The sequence below is a fragment of the Aedes aegypti genome, chromosome 2 (genome assembly GCF_002204515.2).
Source record: "Aedes aegypti strain LVP_AGWG chromosome 2, AaegL5.0 Primary Assembly, whole genome shotgun sequence".
Taxonomy (NCBI): Eukaryota; Metazoa; Arthropoda; class Insecta; order Diptera; family Culicidae; genus Aedes; species Aedes aegypti.
The window spans coordinates 470,718,734-470,738,610 of NC_035108.1; the positions used below are offsets into that span (position 1 = coordinate 470,718,734).

Sequence of the window (19,877 nt, forward strand, 5' to 3'; positions counted from 1 at the left end):
GGGCAGGATCCTTCAATTCTTTTGCACAGGTGGACCAATGAAAGTCGGGAATCTGGGTACAATCACACCGATAACGGGGCATCGATCGGTAAAAACGGGGAGTATGTTAGAAACTCCAGGGGTCAACCACTAATACTGTTCGGGGTCAGATCTTTGCTAACGGGTTCAATGTCACTCGCGGGAATTGACTGAATCAATTGGCGACTAGTTACGAGCAATTATCGGCGCGAAAAAAAACAATAAAAACTGAGACTTTTCGGGAGAGTAACGAGATGCAGATTCACGTGCGTTTGCGGTTAATAATATTGTATTCAATGGGAAGCATGATCAAGAATCGAGTGGCAAAACGAATTCAATAGATACATATATATCGCACTGTAGTGGTCAACCGGCTGGTGAAAATGGAAGTGAGTTTTATTTGGAACGGTTTAAAAAAATAAGGTGACTAAATTGTAATTTTACTCTAATTCTTATCCGTGCAGTCAACCAGTATTTGAACGTGTTATATTTTTGTCGCCTGGAATCCCATCGGTTTTAAATATAAAACATAACGCAGGACCGAATCCTAGCGGAAAAAAGATTGTTTAAAATGTCAAGACTCGGTATGTTTTCAAAAAATCATTGTATTGAGAGTGCTCCAAAGAGGTGTAAGCGATAATCTAAGGGCCGATTTCTTCACCTTCACTTAAGCCGTAAACCACGTTAACCCATACGATTAAACTAGGTTTAAGGTGTAAACGGTGGTGAAGAAACCGCTTATAAAGGCCCTATTTTACAAGTCGAGTCGACAAAAAACGACTCGACTGGATGCCCTGTCGATCAAAATTTTTGCTCGTCTCGACTCTGTCACTCGAGTTTATCGACAGTTGTCATTCTACGTGACTAGGTTACTATGGAAGTCTACGAATGACATCTGAAATATGCATGCTTACTTTGATCGACAATGAATACAGACGAGTCACATGAATCCACTCGATTTACAAAATAGACACCAAAGTGTATACAAAATTGGATTGATTGATTTTCCCATTCAATAGAAACAATACATAATTCGTATGGGATTGGCTTATTTATTTGAAAGAACGATGATTTTTGTGCAGAGCTTCATAGTAATCCAATCATACAGAGTGACAACTGTCGAAAAACTCGAGTGATAGAACAGTGTCGAGCGAAATTTGTTTGTCGACAGTGATTGCAGTCGAGCCATTTCGATCGACTTGATTTATAAAATAGGGCCCTCAGTTCACCGATGGATAAGTCAATAGGGCATATAGGAGTCCAGCAAAGAACGAGTCCTTCTTGAGTCCCCAGAAGCGACGAACTCGATTTGACGCAATCATGCACTTTTATTAGCGTTTCCGCGTTTATAAAAGTTACTGCGATAGGAATACGAATATAGACAATGTTTAACATAACAGTAAGTAAAAAGTAAACGTAATGAAACAGCATTAACATTGTTGCCTTTGTTTATTGTATTGTCGAATAGTTGAGATAAGATTAAATTGAACAATAACAATTTGCATTTCCTACCTTTAGACAGCAGTGTTGCCATATTCGCTATATGAATTTTTAAGGCGTTAATTGCATGTTTTGCTCGATAGATGAATTGTACATTAAAGTCCTAATGTATATTACCTTCTGTGGGATACCCTATTATGCGAGATAATATGTTATAAAATGTACCGCTCGGTTTGCTGTCAGTTGACGTTCATCCAACCGAGTAGGCATGCACTGCCAACACGCACACCACTAATGTATGCACGCAGCAGCCCAATTCGTCCTCTTTCTTCTGTGGACTACCGACTCGACAAGACGTCCCAAGCCTCATCGTATAGTGAGTATTGACATCGATGGGCAATCCTCTACGGGTTTATTCTCGGAATTCCACACCTTCTAATTTGTATATTTTAATTTACAAACATGTACAGTTTTGAATTGTCTAGTGTAACCTGCGTATGACAGATCAAAATTTCAGATAGTTATTTGTAATGAATTATACAGCTTATCTTTTTTTTTAATCTAAACTTAAACATATTTAAAAGTATATGACGCGTAGACTGTAGTGGTACTAATAAAATGTTGTACTATGGTTGAACAAAAAATAAGTATTGTACTTGGATGGAACAGTTCTAACAGTTTCCTTTGCATAAGTGTTTGAAAATTGTTTTGAAGGTCGAGTTTTGTTTATAATTTAATCATCACAATTGTTGAGATATTTATTCTTTCAGTGGGATTGTGGGATTGAATTTGAATTATTTTTATGATTATGAAACTGTGAAAATATGATCACACTAACTGGTCTCTACAGCATTGTCAAACTATCCGATGAAACCCAAGATGCGCTACTTTCTGCTCTGTGCTGATCAAAATGTAGTTCCTGTTGTTCAATTTCTGTCGTTGAAATTTCGCCTCTCGATGATTTCTCCTCCAATGATACTCTACTGCATTTCGGCACTGAGCTCAAACACAGTAGCAAATCATCGATATTGTAATTCTCGGCTGTGTCAACTTCACTGTAATCGGCACTGACACTATCACTGTAAGAATTGTCATCGCTGTAATTTTCCCAGCCAGAGAAATCGTTCGGCTTCCACTGAATATAGAAGTTTTGCATTGAAATGGTGAATTTGTGTTGATCAGAGTGATTTACAGTTGATTGATTATTATCAAGCTGATTGTTCGTTTCATCTTGCTGTGCTTCGAACGATTTGTTTGGATCCCCATTCACGTCGAAGGAGTTGTTTGGCTGTGATATTTTCATCTGGTGTCGTAGGCATTGGAAAGATGGCAACCCTTTTTGCGGCTGTGATGGAGAATCAGCAGAACGTGCTGTGAAAGCATTTATAGGTTAGTATATGTAATTTCTTCGATTGTATCGTGTGTACCATTATGAACAGGATGAAATGTAAACTTAATTGGTTTGCTGAGCAACGAGTTCGACGGCTGTTGAAGTTGTACATATACCTAAAAGATTTGTATATCATGTTAGTAGAATAATTTTCAACATTGAACGTATGACCGTTATTATTAAAAACAAAAAAAGACACGGACACCGTCTTCAGCCATTTAGCTGCACAGACTGTAACTCAACACTAGACTACGGACAAGCATGCTCCAATGGTACAACCGAGAAAGATTCTTGACGAAAAGTTTCAATTCCTGCAGCGGGAATCGACCCCACACTACATGACACGACGCGCTCATTGGCTGACGACACTAACCGCACGGCCACGAAGCCCACAAAAGAAAAAAAAAACATTAAATTTGTGCTCACCAGTCGATTTCTCTAGATAAACGGCATATCTTGAAAAAAAAAAAAATGTCAATAAAATTGTACGGAATCATTTGAAAGTAGGGCGATAACATAAGTCTACAAATTGTAAGGTAAACAGCAATGTTAGTCTGGTTTTTGTTTACCGTAGTTGTCAGACATAATGTTCCATCGGAAATTGTATCAAAGTGGGTGAAATAGATCAACAATATTTCGAGTAAAGTCGTTTTAAGTACGTAACTATCAAAATCATTAATTTTTAATTGATTAACGTAGTTTTCGAATACCGTAACTTTGATAGTTTTTTCGAATAAAACTTCAATATTTATACATACTGTTTCAAAGAATTACAATTTATATTTTCAAAACAAGTAATGACATCCTAGCTATCGATTGCACTTGATAGATTTCCAAAAGATTTATTCTGAATGGATATATTATTTTTCATAAAATCGAAAGTCTGTTTTCTGTTTTGGGGTAATTTTGATAATGGAGTATAATGGAGTATAAGAGAGCGCTTGGCATCACTGTAGAGCAGCAGTCGTGGGCTTGTATCGTGTCCGATTATTTATTAAATTTAACGTGTTTATGCCAGAGTTTAATCACGATTTTCAGTGTTTGTGTTTTCCATGAGTATTTATTTAGGGCAATAAGTTGAAAATGAAGCACACGAAGTGATAAAACCACAAAAAAGTGATTCCAAAAGTGATTTGTTTTTCATTCCACCGTGAATATTTTTTTCTTTTCATGTTGCGTGCGTCGGGTGGTGAAGAATGTTACATGCATCATTGTGGTAGTGCAGCTATACTAATTGACAGTGAACGTATCCATTACGAACACATGTTGCAAAGCTGAATTTTTCCAAGCGTTTGTTCAAGTGATAGTGTGTCCCGTAAGACAAGACAGACATGTTAACACAATGCGAAGGTGTCGCCGAAACCGAAGCTAAGTATCGTTTTCTTCATTTTGCGAGGTTGTAGGTAGCTAGATTATTTTGTGGATTTCGATGGCCGTGATGCAACTGTATTTATTACACACGTACACGGTTAACTTCGGTTACGCGTTGGATGTGTGGGTTTCTTGCGGCGCCCGGGGGTTTCTTTGTCTTTTTGCGCGGTTCTGTGTAGTGGTGGATCGAGACATCATCAATGTGTAGATGTAACATTGCGTAGTTGCGTGGAGGGACGGGGGAATTTTCGGGCGTCGTGGCAGGCTTGCGTATTTGATGCGTGGCCGGGGTTGACAATGTGGGTGTAAAATTTCACTCGCTTGAATGTAGAGCGATATCGTGAGAGTGTAGTAGATGAGTTCATTTTTAGTAGGCGCGTTTTGTTTAGATTTCTACGCATTTTCGGTGCGCGATGATTTGCTTCTATGTGAACGTTTTGACAGATTATTCACTAGAGAAACGCGTAAATTTGTTGCTCTCTGCACACTTAGTGTGTGAGCGGTAAATGATTACACATTTTATCGTCAAAACGATGGGACGTAAATTGAGTAGTGTTTGATCCTTCGACATTGACGCTTGTTTCTGCGGGGGCGAGCGATGGGGGCAGGATCGAACATGTCGCGCGTAGGTAGTACAGTAGTGAAAACCTGACTTAATCCACCGATGGTGAGACTGAACCCTTCTTACATTTCCATACAGGTATGAGATAATTATTATTCATCATTCATTTGGAACCTTGTACCAGTACAATGGGGATTCGCTCGTTGGGGTTCCGCTACATGGAATGACTCGATGGTTGGATATTCGCTGGTTGGAAAATATTCCAACTAAAAGCACTCAAATGTCAACAGAAAATGTCAAACTGACTTTGACGTCTGAGTATCGTCGCTTTGAAGTCTCCATATATAGAACAAATGCGCATGTATATGTGCGTTTTGTGGCGAATTGCTGTCCAGATGCGTTCGTGTGGAGCATTTTCACCAGCTGTCAGTCTTTCCTACTAACGGGTCGGATTCGCTAGATGGAAGGCAGTCGTGTTCCAACCAGCGAATCCCCGGTGTATAACTAAACTTTAGGATGTTGTGACTATGTTCATCTGCCCTAATAGTTTAATGGTTTGCGAAAAAGTCCAGGAAACTGCACGTCAAAAGGCGGATATCGAACTTTATTAGTTTTCAGACGCTTATTATCATAGTTTAAGAGGGTCTATAAACCCATGTTGCCATCCTGTAAAATAATGTCGAAAAATGAAAAATTGATGTCCTAAAATGATTTTGCCAGCGATTTTTTTTAAGATTTATGTGCAGGTTTAAATTAAAAAAAGGGGAATTTTAGAGATTTTTGAAAATAATGTTTTTTATCTCTGTAATTTATAATTCGATTGCAATATGGTTGTGAATGATATCCGAGCTTGCAATCGACGAAAAAAGAGCTTAAATTGGATGAAAAATAGCTGAGAAATTGATCAAAATGTAAAAAAAATAATATTTCAGAGAAATTTTTTTTCCAGTACTTTAGAAAATTCTTCCAATGATATCTCTGAAACTAGTAATCCGATTTCAATGAAAATTTGAAGGCTTATGATTGAATGTCAGAGCTTTCATTAGCCGATAAAAGAACTTAAATCGTTTCAAAAATGGCTGAGATATCGATCAAAATGCAGACAGTTGAAAATATTAGAATATGCTTTTTCTAGTACTTTACGATACTGTTTGAATCATAACTCTGTAACGAAATGTCCGATCGCATTGAAATTCAATAGCGTTCTATGGGAATGTTGTAGCTTTCTTTTAGAGCTAAAAGTGTTTAAATCGGTTGACAAACGGCTGAGATAATTGAGTGACATTTTTTGTAACACACACACACATACACACACACATACACACACACATACGCACACACATACACACACACATACACACACACACACACACACACACACGGACATGTGCTCAGTTCGTCGAGCTCTATCGATTGGTATATGAGACTTGGCCCTCCGGGCCTCGGATCAAAAGTCAGTTTTTCTAGCGATCTTTATACTTTTCTTATGGTTGTAAGAAGGGTAAAAAGTGTGCGGTCCGTTAGTAGTGTTTGATCTAATGATCGTGTCGCTTGCTCCTGCGTGGCGAGTGACGAACACTTGTTCGGCGTACAATTCGATTATTGAATTATTTCGCGAATCCGGTTAGGCGTGATTACATCATGTATCGCATCACCAAACATTGGTGAATCCCAGATCTATACCTTATCCCACTAACCCAATATCCTTTCCATGACAACTGTGGAGATGCAGAGGTGATCTCGGTCTCTAGTAACAACGGTTGTCGAACTAACATTCCTTCCCTTCCCCGATGACCGCAAGGACGTGGCCGGCGCCGTTATTGACTTATAAAATTTGAGCTCTCGATTTGTGCACAATGAGAATGGTAAGCTAATCCCAAGCCCCATTCAATAAATCTCTGTGCAACTTCGATTGTTCTAGTCAATCACGGAGTAGCAACTACGAATTTTACGGTCATCTATGCTTATGCTTATGCTTAATTTTGATAATGGAGTATAAATCGAACGAAATTGAATGAATTATGGAACATTTATAGGGTATTGCATACCTCTAGGTGTTCAGCGCTATATGGAAACTTCTGTCTTAAATTACAAAAATGGTCTCAGTTTGTAAAAATGGTTTTGCTAAGATATTTGAGACCGAATTCATGTTCTATTATAACTAGGCTGTCATGGATAAGTGATGAACTCATTATGACTTTAACAAATAGTGATCGTAGAACAGATTGTTTGTAAGCGTTGCAAAACTGCTAATATATTGTAAAATTCTAATATTTGCATATAAATCCTCAAAAGCACTTGATTCCAACGAAAATATCTTTGACATGAAGTGCCATACTAATACTCCTTACTTTTGCAGTCGTTTTTCATAACTGATTAACAGAAACTTCGTTATTTCGTTTAATATGTTGTGGGTCTCGCACTATCAAAGTTACCCGCATTATCAAAGTTACCCCGTTTTACGGAACTGAAAATCGTTGTTTAATGGTTTCAAACGTTTATTGCAACAACGTGATACTAAGGTAATTTGTTATAACCTTATTTTAAAGGTGTATCAGTGTGTATCATCATGTAATTAAATGTTTTTTTTGCAGTACAACAATTTGGAAAGTTTGATGAACTTCAGTATTATAAAACGGAGTAGCTTTGATAAGGGAGCCCGTGGCATACAAAGGAAATAATATATTTTCTGTTAGGCAGTTAAGCAAAACCAATGCAAAAGTAAAGAAAATTAATACACATAAAGTCAAAAATTTCTTTTCGTTGCAATTGGTATCATTTGAGGCTTTATTTTGGTATGTCAAAATTTTAAGAGATTATGGTATTTTTTAAACATTTACAAGCAATTTGTTCTATCATAACTATTTGCAACAGTTTTGAAGAGATTTGCGTTCATCTAGATGCTCCAATATGTGCACGAAAATAAACTTAAATTACATTTTTTTTGCTGTGTATTCAATATAATTCCACGGAACTTAAAAGCGCAGCATTTGGAGAGTTTGATTCATGTCTATCTTAACCTTCGGGTTGTGGCGCTGTTGTACTTTGTACAACACTTGTAATTTATTTATTTATTGTCAACGTTACTGAGCATTTCTTATGCACTAGTTTTACCAATACATTCAGTGGATACGAGTAACTGACACTGAAGAAGACTGCAAATGGTAGTCGAAATGCGCGTATCTGCCAAAGATAAGCATTTAGGAGCGGAATTAAAAGGTACACGGTACTCCATCTACTTATAAGTTTCTCTATTGAGATTCTGCTCAGAGGATTCGAACATTAATAAAAGTTGTAATAGGCTGTTTTTCATCACCCCAATCTGTCATGAACCGGCCTATTTTCCTGCACTGAATTATGTGGTGTCATAATAATCATTACACAACTGATATCAGTATTGACTATTACGTAACGCTTTGTCATTACGCAACTGTTTTAAGTTACGCAATGTTGCATTAAAAATTTTCTGAAATTACAAAATAGTGGGGAATACATCCCGATATGATTTCTGATAATCAAGCTTTGGAAAATTTAACGATCATCGACACACGAACCATAATTTAATTTCATTTATCCGCCTGCATTCATACAACATGCATGACATTTATCATTCGTTGAAGATATCGAGCCATGAACGAAAACAAGACAGACACACTACCACCCACTGTTTGGCGCCCATCACTGTGTGTCAACACTTGTAACATTCGCTGATCCACTCTCATTCTGATTTGAAACAGAGGCGAATATTGTTCTTATTTTCTGTGCAATGTTTGCAACCAAAGGGGTGGAGTAGTGCTTCGTGAAGCCCAAGCAGGACAGTTCGGTTTTGCGTCGTCCGATAGATTTGGCTCACGGTTTCGCGCATGTTTTCGTCGCCGGAGGTTTTTTTTCCTGTTTTGGAGCGTCTTGCTGGGTAGCCCAAGCAAGACAGTTTTTACATTCAGAAATGGAATAGTGAAAAGTGAAACAAGAAAAAGTGATTTGTTTGATTTGTGTCCTCAGTACTGTTGGTTTTTGGCTGCCCTAAGTTCACCGAACCATCCGGAAGTGACAGGCAGCACATAAATTTAGAGAATCAATCCGGTGAGTTTGTTCCAGTATGATACTTTTTCTTTTGTAAGCCTTCCGGATCGTTTTTGTCCGCGTCGTGGAACTTCTGATCGTTTCTTGAACGGAAAATGTTATTTTCGGAGTTTGATAATTATGTTCAGATTGCGCATTCTGTCCGGGCGGGTGTTACGCAACTAACAATCGGTTGTGGATGCTTTTTAACCGTTCGATGACCCTGGAGGGATCGATTCTGCTTTTCGTATAATTTTGAGCAGAAAAACCGACTGTGTTATCCCAGGGTGTTTAGTTCGAACGCGCTTCCTTTCGTTTTTCGATTATGTAAAAATACAGTACCACCTAGTACAGTTTTTCAATAAGCGTGATTTTTTTACGCGTATCGTTATTTTCTACAATCCGATGACCCTGGAGGGATCGATTTTGCTTTTTACTGGTTATTGAGCAAAAATATTACTGTATCCTTCCCTAAAATATTGTTCTCCTTAACCTCGACTAAACCGCGAGTTTTACGGTTCCCCGAAGCTAACCTTAGATATTAAGAATCAAAACGAAATGTAAAAAAGATTTCAAATGAATTCGGCTCCGTTATGCCTGCTGGCGCTTGAGCCTTGCAAATAAATGAACAAGTAAAAAAAAAAAAAAAAATATTACTGCACAATCGACAAGCATTTCGCGAAATACTATTTATACTATAAATAAGCTATTGTTTTCTCTTTTGATTGCCGGCATTCAAAAGATTAATTTGAAAACGCTTAAACAACAAATATTTATGGTCTATCGTCAGCTTTCTAGGCAAATCCTGACAATATACCTTCCCCAACCTCCAACTCCGTAGCACTTATGAGGGTGTCGCTGAGTCGGTGGCCTCTCATTAAGTAAGTGCTACATCAACATTTCCTTCCCCTATCCCAAGTTACGGTAAAGATGGGCGTGGCCGGGAATAGCGATATTCATGCTTTTAGTATTCTTGTTTATGATTTGAACAAGGTATACTCCCCTGCCTTGTTTTTGAAAGTAGTCAGGATGAGATTATTAAAAAGAAACATGAATGTTGCTAGTATCCAATCTACGAAGTATACCGTAACTACGCTAACGCTAACGCTAATGTTTGCAACCAAAGGGGAGTTCAATGGTCCAATAGATTTAATTAGGTCGTTAAAGGCTGCATTACCAGAAAATATGAAAGTTATTACCAATTTTATGCAAATCATAAATCACCCGAATGGCTCGATACTGTTGCAGTCTGTGAGAGTTGCTGTTCTTGAACGCTCTCGTGCCACGTATCAAACGAGAGAGTGAATGTTTACATTCATAGGGCTCTCCGAAAGCGATGTGCAACGAACTGTTATGGTTCGCGAACTGTTACTCTCTCCGAATATGGTTCGATCGGCTTATTCTGATCCAAATCCAAACACTGCTGATAATGGTTGTACACGTTGTAGAACTCGACTTTGACAGCACTCGTCGTAATCATCCAACGAGTGAAAACACGTTCTTTTGATAAAATTAAAGATGGAGGCCAAGTTCAAAATGGTTGCCAACATTTTTTTAAAAATTGAGCTACATTTTTCCTCTATGCGATGCCCCTAAGTTTGATTTGTGTTTCAGGGTATGTAGGAGAAGAAAGATACGTGAAAAAGTGCCTAACAAAATATGAGCTTTTTGGCAATCTGTTCAGCTAGATTTCTGCAATTTGAGTTAATCAAAACGCTTCTCCTTCAGTTAATGCAAACGACGACAAAAAACTGTAATGGTGCTCCCATTTCAGCGATATTTATTCAACCATAACTATCGAAACATGTTTTTAACGAAATATTAAGCGTAAATATTTCTGCGTATTTGTCAGAAAGTCGAGCACTCGACACTGAAGAAGTCTGTAAGTCGCAGACGAAATAGGCCTATCCGTCAAGAAAAGCAACATATTAGAGTTAAAGGTATTTGCTCGCCTTACTAGTGATTTTAGTATTTTTTTTTGCAAAAAGTGAAGTGTTAAAGTTCAATTAGTAGTTTTAAACATACTCTAATAATCCCTCCCCTAAATTTAATAAAAAAGTGTAGTATTTGTCAGACTAGGAAAACGTTCAAACTTGACTGGGTGCAAAAAAAAGTTTGAAAGTAAAACATAAAAAACATATTTTTCAGATTCGATATTTTAAATGTTTGATTATGTTTGAACGATATTGAAGCATACTTGAAATTTATATATTTTTTTTCAAGAAAATAATTTAATTGAATCAACAGTTTTTCGGGTTTTCTAAGAGTAAGACATCTAGGACGTTTAAACTTGTTTTGGCTTAAAGAAGAGGTGTTAATTTGCAGACAAATTTACTACTTAACTCAAACATGAAATATCGCTCTTGAGGTTATATCAAAATGAAAAAATAGTAAACAATTGCTCTGGATTTTCTATGATTTTATTTATTGTAGTTTTGCTTTTGATCCATAAGTGAATCTTGGAATTGCCAGATATTAATTACAGAAGGTTATCAAACAAAAAACACGAAAATGCTGTTTATGGTTCATCCTTAATCACTATGTCATAAAAATTATTGGCCCAAAATTAACAAGGGTATGAACATTTTCTTAAGAACATATTCAATGAAGATTTTTTCAGCTTCAAACTTTAACATATTTTATCAAACTTCTTGAGTTGCTTAAGATCGATATTGTTTCACGCATGCTAAAATGTAGGTCAAAATTTCAACATAATTTTACTCTCCATACAAAAAATGTGATATATATTCGAGGGGACGATTTCAAAATTTATTTTTGACAATGGGGCGATAGTCCGGAAAAAAATGTATAAACGCTACTTTTTCTTTCAACATTTCGATTCTGCCCGAATGCCATTTCTCCGAGTCCCATCACACCGAATTCCATTAACCCGAATGTACCATTACCCCGAATTCCATTACCCCGAAAGCTATTTTCCCGAATTCACAAATATCTTGACATGATGATATTGATGACATTTCCCATGATTTCGGAAGTCGGGGTTTTGGAGTTCGGGGTAATGGCGTTCAGGTTAATGGCATTCGGGGTAATGGGATTCGGAGTAATGGGGTAGAATCAACCATGTTGTTTAATTTTAGAGTTTAACGAATTCATTCTCATCGCAACTATCGTGTTTTTTGTCCATACATTTTTCAAATTTATATGAACCGTGGACGTGATCACTTGCATTTATTCAAGGATCTCTCAAGATAATTTAGCCAGAAATTTCTTCAATAATACCGAATCAAGTGCATACTGTTAACGCCCTGTAGGCAAATGCTTTTATATCGTAATAATCATTTATTTAAGGGATTGTGCTACTTTGCCCTGAATATTGGTTCCCCAAGTGTCGTTTCCTCGAACGCCAGTCCGCCGAATGTATATTCTCCAAATACCCTGCTTCCCAAAACAGTCCGTTTCCCCAAAAAGTTCTTGGTATTCAGAATTTCATGAAACTTCATGCATTTTAGAGTACTGAACAGACTGGTCATCTGGTATGCACTCTTCTTCATTTGATTGGAGGTTCTTTCGAGTTTCACCATCCTCATCATATTTGGAAAAAGGTCAAAAATGATCAACAATGGTTGTTAATCATTCTTTTTAGTTAACCTGTTACTGAGGAGTTTTTCGCACCTTTATTAACTTTCACTTGATATACATTAGTTAAGGTCATAAGACAAACAAAATTTAATTGGTTTTCTTCAGGGCGTTAAGATGCAGCTGACCTTAGTGAAATAAGGCGTAATTACTCCAGATCGTTGATACAGATTAAAAAAAATTGATTGGTTTTTTCAGGGCGTTGGGAGTCAATTCATCTATGTGGACTAATGTTAAATTAGTGCAGGATTTTCATTAAGCTTGGAATTTTCAATTAATGTCCTACAGGGCATTGAGATGTACCTGATCTACATAGGATAAGGTCAAATTATTCCAGGGCGTTGATATTGCTCAGAATGTGCAATTGATGTTTTACGGGGCATTAAGATGATCTACATGAGGCATGATTAATTATAGTAGGGCGTTAATACAGCTTGAACATTTCGATTGATGTCATACAGGGCATTGAGATGCATCTGATCAATGCGGATGTTGCACCCGATCTGCATAGGATAAGGTCAAATTATTAATACAATTTGGAATTTTAAATCTTTAAATTATTCCAAAGCGTTGAGAAAGATGTTTTTTTTTTTTCAATTGATGTCCTAGAGGACGTTAAGGAAATGTACTTTATAAACATGTGAAAATGACAAGGAATTCCCAATTGATATCCTTCAGGGCGTTAAAATTCACTTGCTCTATATAAGACATGGTCTAATTATTCCAGGGCGTTGATACATTTTTCTGAACTACGTAAAATTAGGCGAAAATACTTCATTGCGTAACTAAAGCTGGGAATTTTTCATTGATGTCCTACAGCGCGCCTAGATGTACCTGATCTACATTGAATGAGGTCAACTTACTCCAGGACGTAAATACAGCTTAGAGTTTTAAATTGATATTGAACAGGGCGCTTATATGACACTGATTTATATGAAACGAGGCCCATTTCTCCATCACTGATCTACGTCAAACAAGTTCAAATTAGTGAAGGGAGTTCATACATATTAAAATTTGTCCCACAGGTTTTTAATATGTAGCTAATTTAAATGGATTAAGGTCAAAATACTTTAGGGCGTTGTAAAAGCTTGGAATATTCAATTGATGTCCTACAGGGCGTAAAGATGCACTTGGTCTACGTAAGATAAGGCAGATAAATGCAGCGCGTTGATAAAGCTTGAATTTTTTTTATTGATTTTCTGCAGTGCGTTGAGATGTACTCAATCGATATAGGATTAGGTTAAATTACTCCAGGGCGTTGATGGAGCTTGGAGTTTCTATTGATGTAATAGAGCGGTTCCACGCGAAATCGTCCATAAAATGCTGAAATCTGAAATGTACCATTCCGATTTGGATGAAACTGCGCAGATGTATTAAGACGAAAATTATCTCATATAATTGGGGATCGTTTAGAATCGAGAGTAACTTCTGATAAGGGCGTATGTATTTTTGGCACCACCATTTAAAAAAAAATGTACCTCGGAAACCGTTTGTTATAGACAAATAGTGTCTGAGGAGGAATGGTAGACAATCAAATAGGCTTTGTAAAAAAATATATACACTGAAAAAAAAAAATACTTTTATTTTCATGAAAAAATCGAAATTAAACCTTAAAACACAAATTGCAAGAAATAGGTATCTTCGATTTTTTTTTCAATTTTTTTCTGTAAAATTTCAATGTAAAACCAAATGTTTTAAGCACAGGTTCAACATGGTGCAATCTAAAATAAAAAAAAATTTCTAAGAGCAACTTTTGGTGCATTTCTGAAAATTCAATTTCTGGCCGTAGAAAAGACGTTTTGATGCTGTAATATGATTCTTCATCCAACAACAATTCAAAATGATAATAACAATGATCTTCCTAAAACTAGTCGTTTTCAGATATTTAAGATTCAATTATATTAATATCATAAATCTTAAGAAAATACGCCCGTTTCATAAGTTACTCCAGATGCTCCACCAACAATGTTACGTTTATCTCTTTTCACATTAATATCCCATGTTTAAAGGGCAGTTTCAACATGGTGCAATTTAAAATATTTTTTTTTCTAAGGACAACTTTCGGTGTATTTCTGAAAATTCAATTTCTAATTATAGAAAAGGCGTCTAGATGCTGCAATATGATTTTTTATCCAAAAACAATTCAAAGTTCTAATATCAATGATCTTCCTTTAAGTTACCGCTTCAAGATATTTGAGATTGAATTATATTAATATCATAAAACTTAAGAAAATACGCACGGGCGAAACGGTTCTTACATTATTCCAGATGCTCCATCAACAATGTTACGTTAATTTCTTCCCACATTAATATCCCATCTACTTTTTCTTTGACATTTAGACGGTTGGATGAACTGTTCAAAAGATACAGGATGATTGTTGGAATATTGTTGAGAATTAATATAAGTATTACCACAGACAAACAGACGTAACACTGGATAAATTTCCATCGCCCACGAATTTAACGATCAGTTTAAAATACAGTGATACCTCCATGAGTCGATGTTCCATGACTCGATATCGACTCATGGAACCATACTAGAAACAAAATTTCATGGTTACTATGATGGTCCCTAAAAACAGCTTTCCAAAGGATTGCTGTTCCATGACTCGATATTTCCATGAGTCGATGGTCCCTTCGATATCGACTCATGGAGGTTTAACTGTACAACAGTTGTCAAGTTCACAACCAGAGGCGCGCGCGTCGCTTTCCTTCGTGTTTGACATTTCACACTACCGCCACCTGTTGGACATGTGGCACAAAAAGTTATTTCGTTCAATAAGCTCACTAGATGATGGTAGTATTTGTGGTCAAGAGAATTTTGTGAAAAATGTTCTAGGTGTTACTTCTGTTTGTCTGTGGAAGATGATAATATGAATGATGTTAAGGAGGGGAAGAAGGAAAAACGCCTTTAAACTTCTTAACCTTATTTATTTATTCTCACGATTATTGTACATAATTTTAATATTTTTATTTGTTTTAATATATATTGGTATAGAACAGATATTAAATGTCAACTTATTTGATTATGTTTTTACTTTTCTATAAACATCATAATAGCTACTGCCTCATCACTTTTGTTGCGATTTTGTTTTCGGAAATGGGTACAAAGCAATGGAATTTCTGTGTTCCTGGAATTAGCTTTGCTTGTTGATGTATGTTACTTAGTTCTTCTGATCCTTGTTCGTAATCATCCTGTGACACAAAACAAAATGACAATTTTGTCAGGTATTCTTCTCTCCGCTTACTAGCCCACTCATACAAAGCTTTTGCATTAGTGATTGGATGCTCATGCTGTCTTGCCAGACTAGCTCTAGCAGCCATCCTTTTCAATGTGCCACCAATGGCATCACATGGCCCTTTACCATGTGCAGTGACAAAAAAATGCCATTCTACGTCAATATCGTACTTCGATTTAAATTGACATAAGGTCGCAAATTTTTTTTTATTTTTATATTGGGATGCAGCACCATCTGGCATAAATATCATTCGTTTGATATGCATTCGTTGCTTCAAAAATGTTATTAGTTTAGATATAAAAACATGCACTGCTACTGTATCGTGACTCATGACTTCAGACACAACAACAAAGCTCTAATTCTTTACTATTCCTCCATCATTAAAATAAACAACAAATGGATGTATTGTTGCTTGATCGTTGTTCCAGTAATGGCTTTAAGCCTCATCCTGAAGAACAAATGTGTAATTTTCAGAAAAGTCACACATGACGACAACTTCGTTTTCTTGCAATGTTGCTTTTCTATCTTTAAGAAATGAAGATTGTTGCTTGTTGCTTATCGGTAGAAATCCACTGTTCAAAACTAATTTCAATCAAATTGCGTTTTTCTAGTTCGTCTAAAAACCATTTTTCAAAATCATCTAATTTTGGACAGTTATTGCATTCACGAAGAAAGCAATATTTTGATCTGGTTGATAAGCTACATACATTTTTTTTCCATGTAATTATCATATTCAAAGTCCAACGAATATTTCTTCAGGCTGTGAAGCATTTAATTCCCATTTTCGTGAAATGTGCAAACGCACACGTTATGTGAACCAGAGGTACTCAATAATTTACAATTTTTGGGTCTGAGGGATGCAAACGGACTAAATCCAATTTTTGAATTAGGATTGATTTCAATAAATCTGAAGTAAGTTTCTCGCAGTGTCATAATTAATAATCTTTTTTGGATACGCTGACGCTTACCATCCTTTACCATGGAAACAAAGTCTCTTTCGCCGGGTAATGATCGGCTGACATCATCGTCGTTAAAGTATTGAAGAACTTTATGTTTGACTTCATTAGTCAAACTTTGTCCACATTTGCTATCTGGTGTAGACAATACTCCTTTTTGTTCAGCCCATTTTTTGGCTTCCATCGCCATGTACATGTTGATGCCAAACTCTGTAACCATTTTTTTGGACAGACCAAGACTTCGGCAAAACTGTCAAAATACGGAACTTCTCGGGCCTTCTTGTCTCAGCGTCGGAAATTTTTTCCTTTAGTTGGTTGATCATCTCGTCATAATCCTTGGATTTTTGTTCGCGGACTGCTGCCTCATCTTCTTCCTCAGGAAAGTTGAAAATGCTTCTTCGCATACCGTTTGTGATTTCCTTGAATTTTGTTGGAGGTAACTGATCTGTTCGAGTTTTCTCAACGAAACCGGTGACACGCTGATACCAGAAATTCCCATGTTGAAGAGCTCGATGTTATGAATTCTGGAGTAGTCTGGTACTTCTCAACAATTTGTTTAATTGTGTAAGTGTCAAAGATAAAGTTGATGGGATATTATTGCGCATTTTATTCACCACTGGACTCCGCAGTTAGTTTTTATAAGTGAGGGAAGGAAAATAAAAGTGCGATTCTGCATCCAATCTTGTTAATGTCTTCAGCGCACTCATTCATTATAAATCGTAGAATAAGTGCGCTGAAGACACTAACAAGATTTGATGCAGGATCGCACTTTTATTTACATTCTCGCACTTATGAAAACTGACTGCGCAGTCCAGTGGTGAACGAAATACCCAATAATGTGGGAAGAGATTAACGTAACATTGTTGATGGAGCATCTGGAATAATCCAAGAAACGGGCGTATTTTCGTAAGTTTTATGATATTAATATAATTCAATCCCAAATATCTTGAAGCGGTTACTTATAGAAAAATCATTGATATTAGAATTTTGAATTGTTTTTGGATAAATAATCATATTGCAGCATCAAAACGCCTTTTCTATAACCAGAAATTGAATTTTCAGAAATACACCAAAAGTTGCCTTTAGAAAAACTTTTTTATTGTAAATTGCACCATGTTGAAACTACCCTTAAAACATGGGATATTAATGTGGAAAGAGATAAACGTAACATTGTTGGTGGAGCATCTGGAGTAACTTATGAAACGGGCGTATTTTCTTAAGTTTTATGATATTAATATAATTGAATCCTAAATATCTGAAAACGGCTAGTTTCAGGAGGATCATTGTTATTAGCATTTTGAATTGTTTTTGGGTGAAGAATCATATTACAGCATCAAAACGTCTTTTCTACGGCCAGAAATTGAATTTTCAGAAATGCACCAAAAGTTGCTCTTTGAAAAACTTTTTTATTTTAGATAGCACCATGTTGAAACTGTGCTTAAAACATCTGGTTTTACATTGAAATTTTACAGAAAAAAATTGAAAAAAATCGAAGATACCTATTTTTTGCAATTTGTGTTTCAAGGTTTAATTTCGATTTTTTCATGAAAATAAAAGTATTTTTTTTCACTGTATATTTTTTTTACAAAGCCTATTTGATTGTCTACCATCTCTCCTCAGACACTTTTTCTCTATAACAAACGGCTTCCGAGGTACATTTTTTTTAAATGGTGATGCTAAAAATACATACGCCCTTATCAGAAGTTACTCTTGATTTTAAATGGTCTCTCCACCAGTGGAAAAAACTTATTCTATTATATCGAAACTATGTGTAAAATTCCATTTGAATCCAAGGTAGTCGAGTTTCATCGTTTACCGATTTGGCGTGGAACCGCTCTCATATTGGTGCGTGATTGATGGTCACCACGCTGATGCTGTGTATGAAGAGCGAGGTTTTCCCACTTGTTTTCGTTCAAAATACAACAGCACGAACACTGGAGTGTTGATATGACCAAAACAAGAAGAAGGATCGTTTGAGGGTTATCAAAATGTTCGGCAAAATTAAGAGTATTTTATGTGGATGACAGTCATGATTTGTTTACGATTTAAGACAAAAAAGGTCACTAAACTTTGATCTAACCTTTCATGTGTGTACTTCCAGGATCGGAAGTCAGAATTTTGTTTACATTTTGTGTGTTGCACTGTGTTATGTATTTCTTATAACAATAACGATGATTACGTAACTTCAAAGGGGGCCCTTGGATTTTTTAATTTTGCACAAACATGCTGATCGACTGATAAGCATTGATTTTTATGTATTTTTTTTTATATAAAAATGGTCGTGTGACGTGAGATGCAATCTCTACTCACCTGCACAGGTTTGGTTATCGTCAAATCGTAGTACGCAGGTGTCATGAATACTAAGGCAACCTGCTTGTGAACGTCCTGTGAGCTAAATGATCCATATGCTTCCCACGTTGAGTGAGGCGACGTATTCTTGAAAAACCGTACCGCAATGTCATTTTTGTCAACTTTTTCGCACAGGAGAATGATCTTTTTTCCACCACTTGCTGGCGCTTCCGAATCACTCAAGTGGCATATCTTCAGGTCCGGTTTTGATTTTTTGTCGAAAATCACGTGGGATATTGCCGGCGGTAGGATGTAGTCGAATTGATTTGGTTCGGTTTCCAGAAATGCTTGAAAGCATAAGCACAGCGAATTTACGTTGATCAAGGAAGGATCATCGGAGAAAGCTTAAAGATAAAGTGAAGAATGTTCTTTGGTCGCACTTTACTGACTCGTACTAACCTATAAATGGATTGGAGTAATTGTTGAACCTTGCCTTGAGTTCTTCGTCGACATCTTGCCTCCGTACGCATTGAATTCCAATGTTGCTCAAAGAGAATCGCATGTCATTTTTTGGTCCAATGTAGCCCACACATACTCCATCCTGACAGTTCTGGCCGACCAGTTTGTGGGGATGATGGGCAGGAGGCGTCCCAGTTGTGACGCAGTGCACCACGATTTTGGCACGTCCTTGAAAACCGATGATTTCCACTGTGGGATAGCTTCGTCGAGTTTCCGAAGAAGTCATGCCAAGGATTGGACTGAAGCTACTTCCTCTATTTTCGCAGTTATATCGGAAACGAAGTGATCTTGGTTGAGGCTGCTCGATGATTACAATCTGTGGCACTTCTGTGGAGTGAGATTATTCGATGTTTAAATGGATGACCATCAGCTTTTTTCGACAACTACGTCGGAATGCTTTTGATCAGCTTGAATCACTTGGTAAGTAATCATCA

The 19,877-nt window shown here is 36.7% G+C and overlaps 1 protein-coding gene across 1 annotated transcript; it reads right to left on the minus strand.

The window, feature by feature from the left end:
- Nucleotides 1-1,462: 1,462 nt before the first annotated feature.
- Nucleotides 1,463-19,669, minus strand: LOC110675255 (embryonic polarity protein dorsal-like). Its single transcript, XM_021839702.1, has 4 exons — nucleotides 19,384-19,669; nucleotides 18,946-19,328; nucleotides 2,886-2,964; nucleotides 1,463-2,829 (listed from the first exon to the last, which is right to left on the minus strand). The coding sequence occupies exons 1-4, from the start codon at nucleotides 19,667-19,669 to the stop codon at nucleotides 2,303-2,305; spliced, it is 1,275 nt and encodes a 424-aa protein (XP_021695394.1). The 3' UTR covers nucleotides 1,463-2,302.
- Between the last annotated feature and the right edge of the window lie 208 nt (nucleotides 19,670-19,877).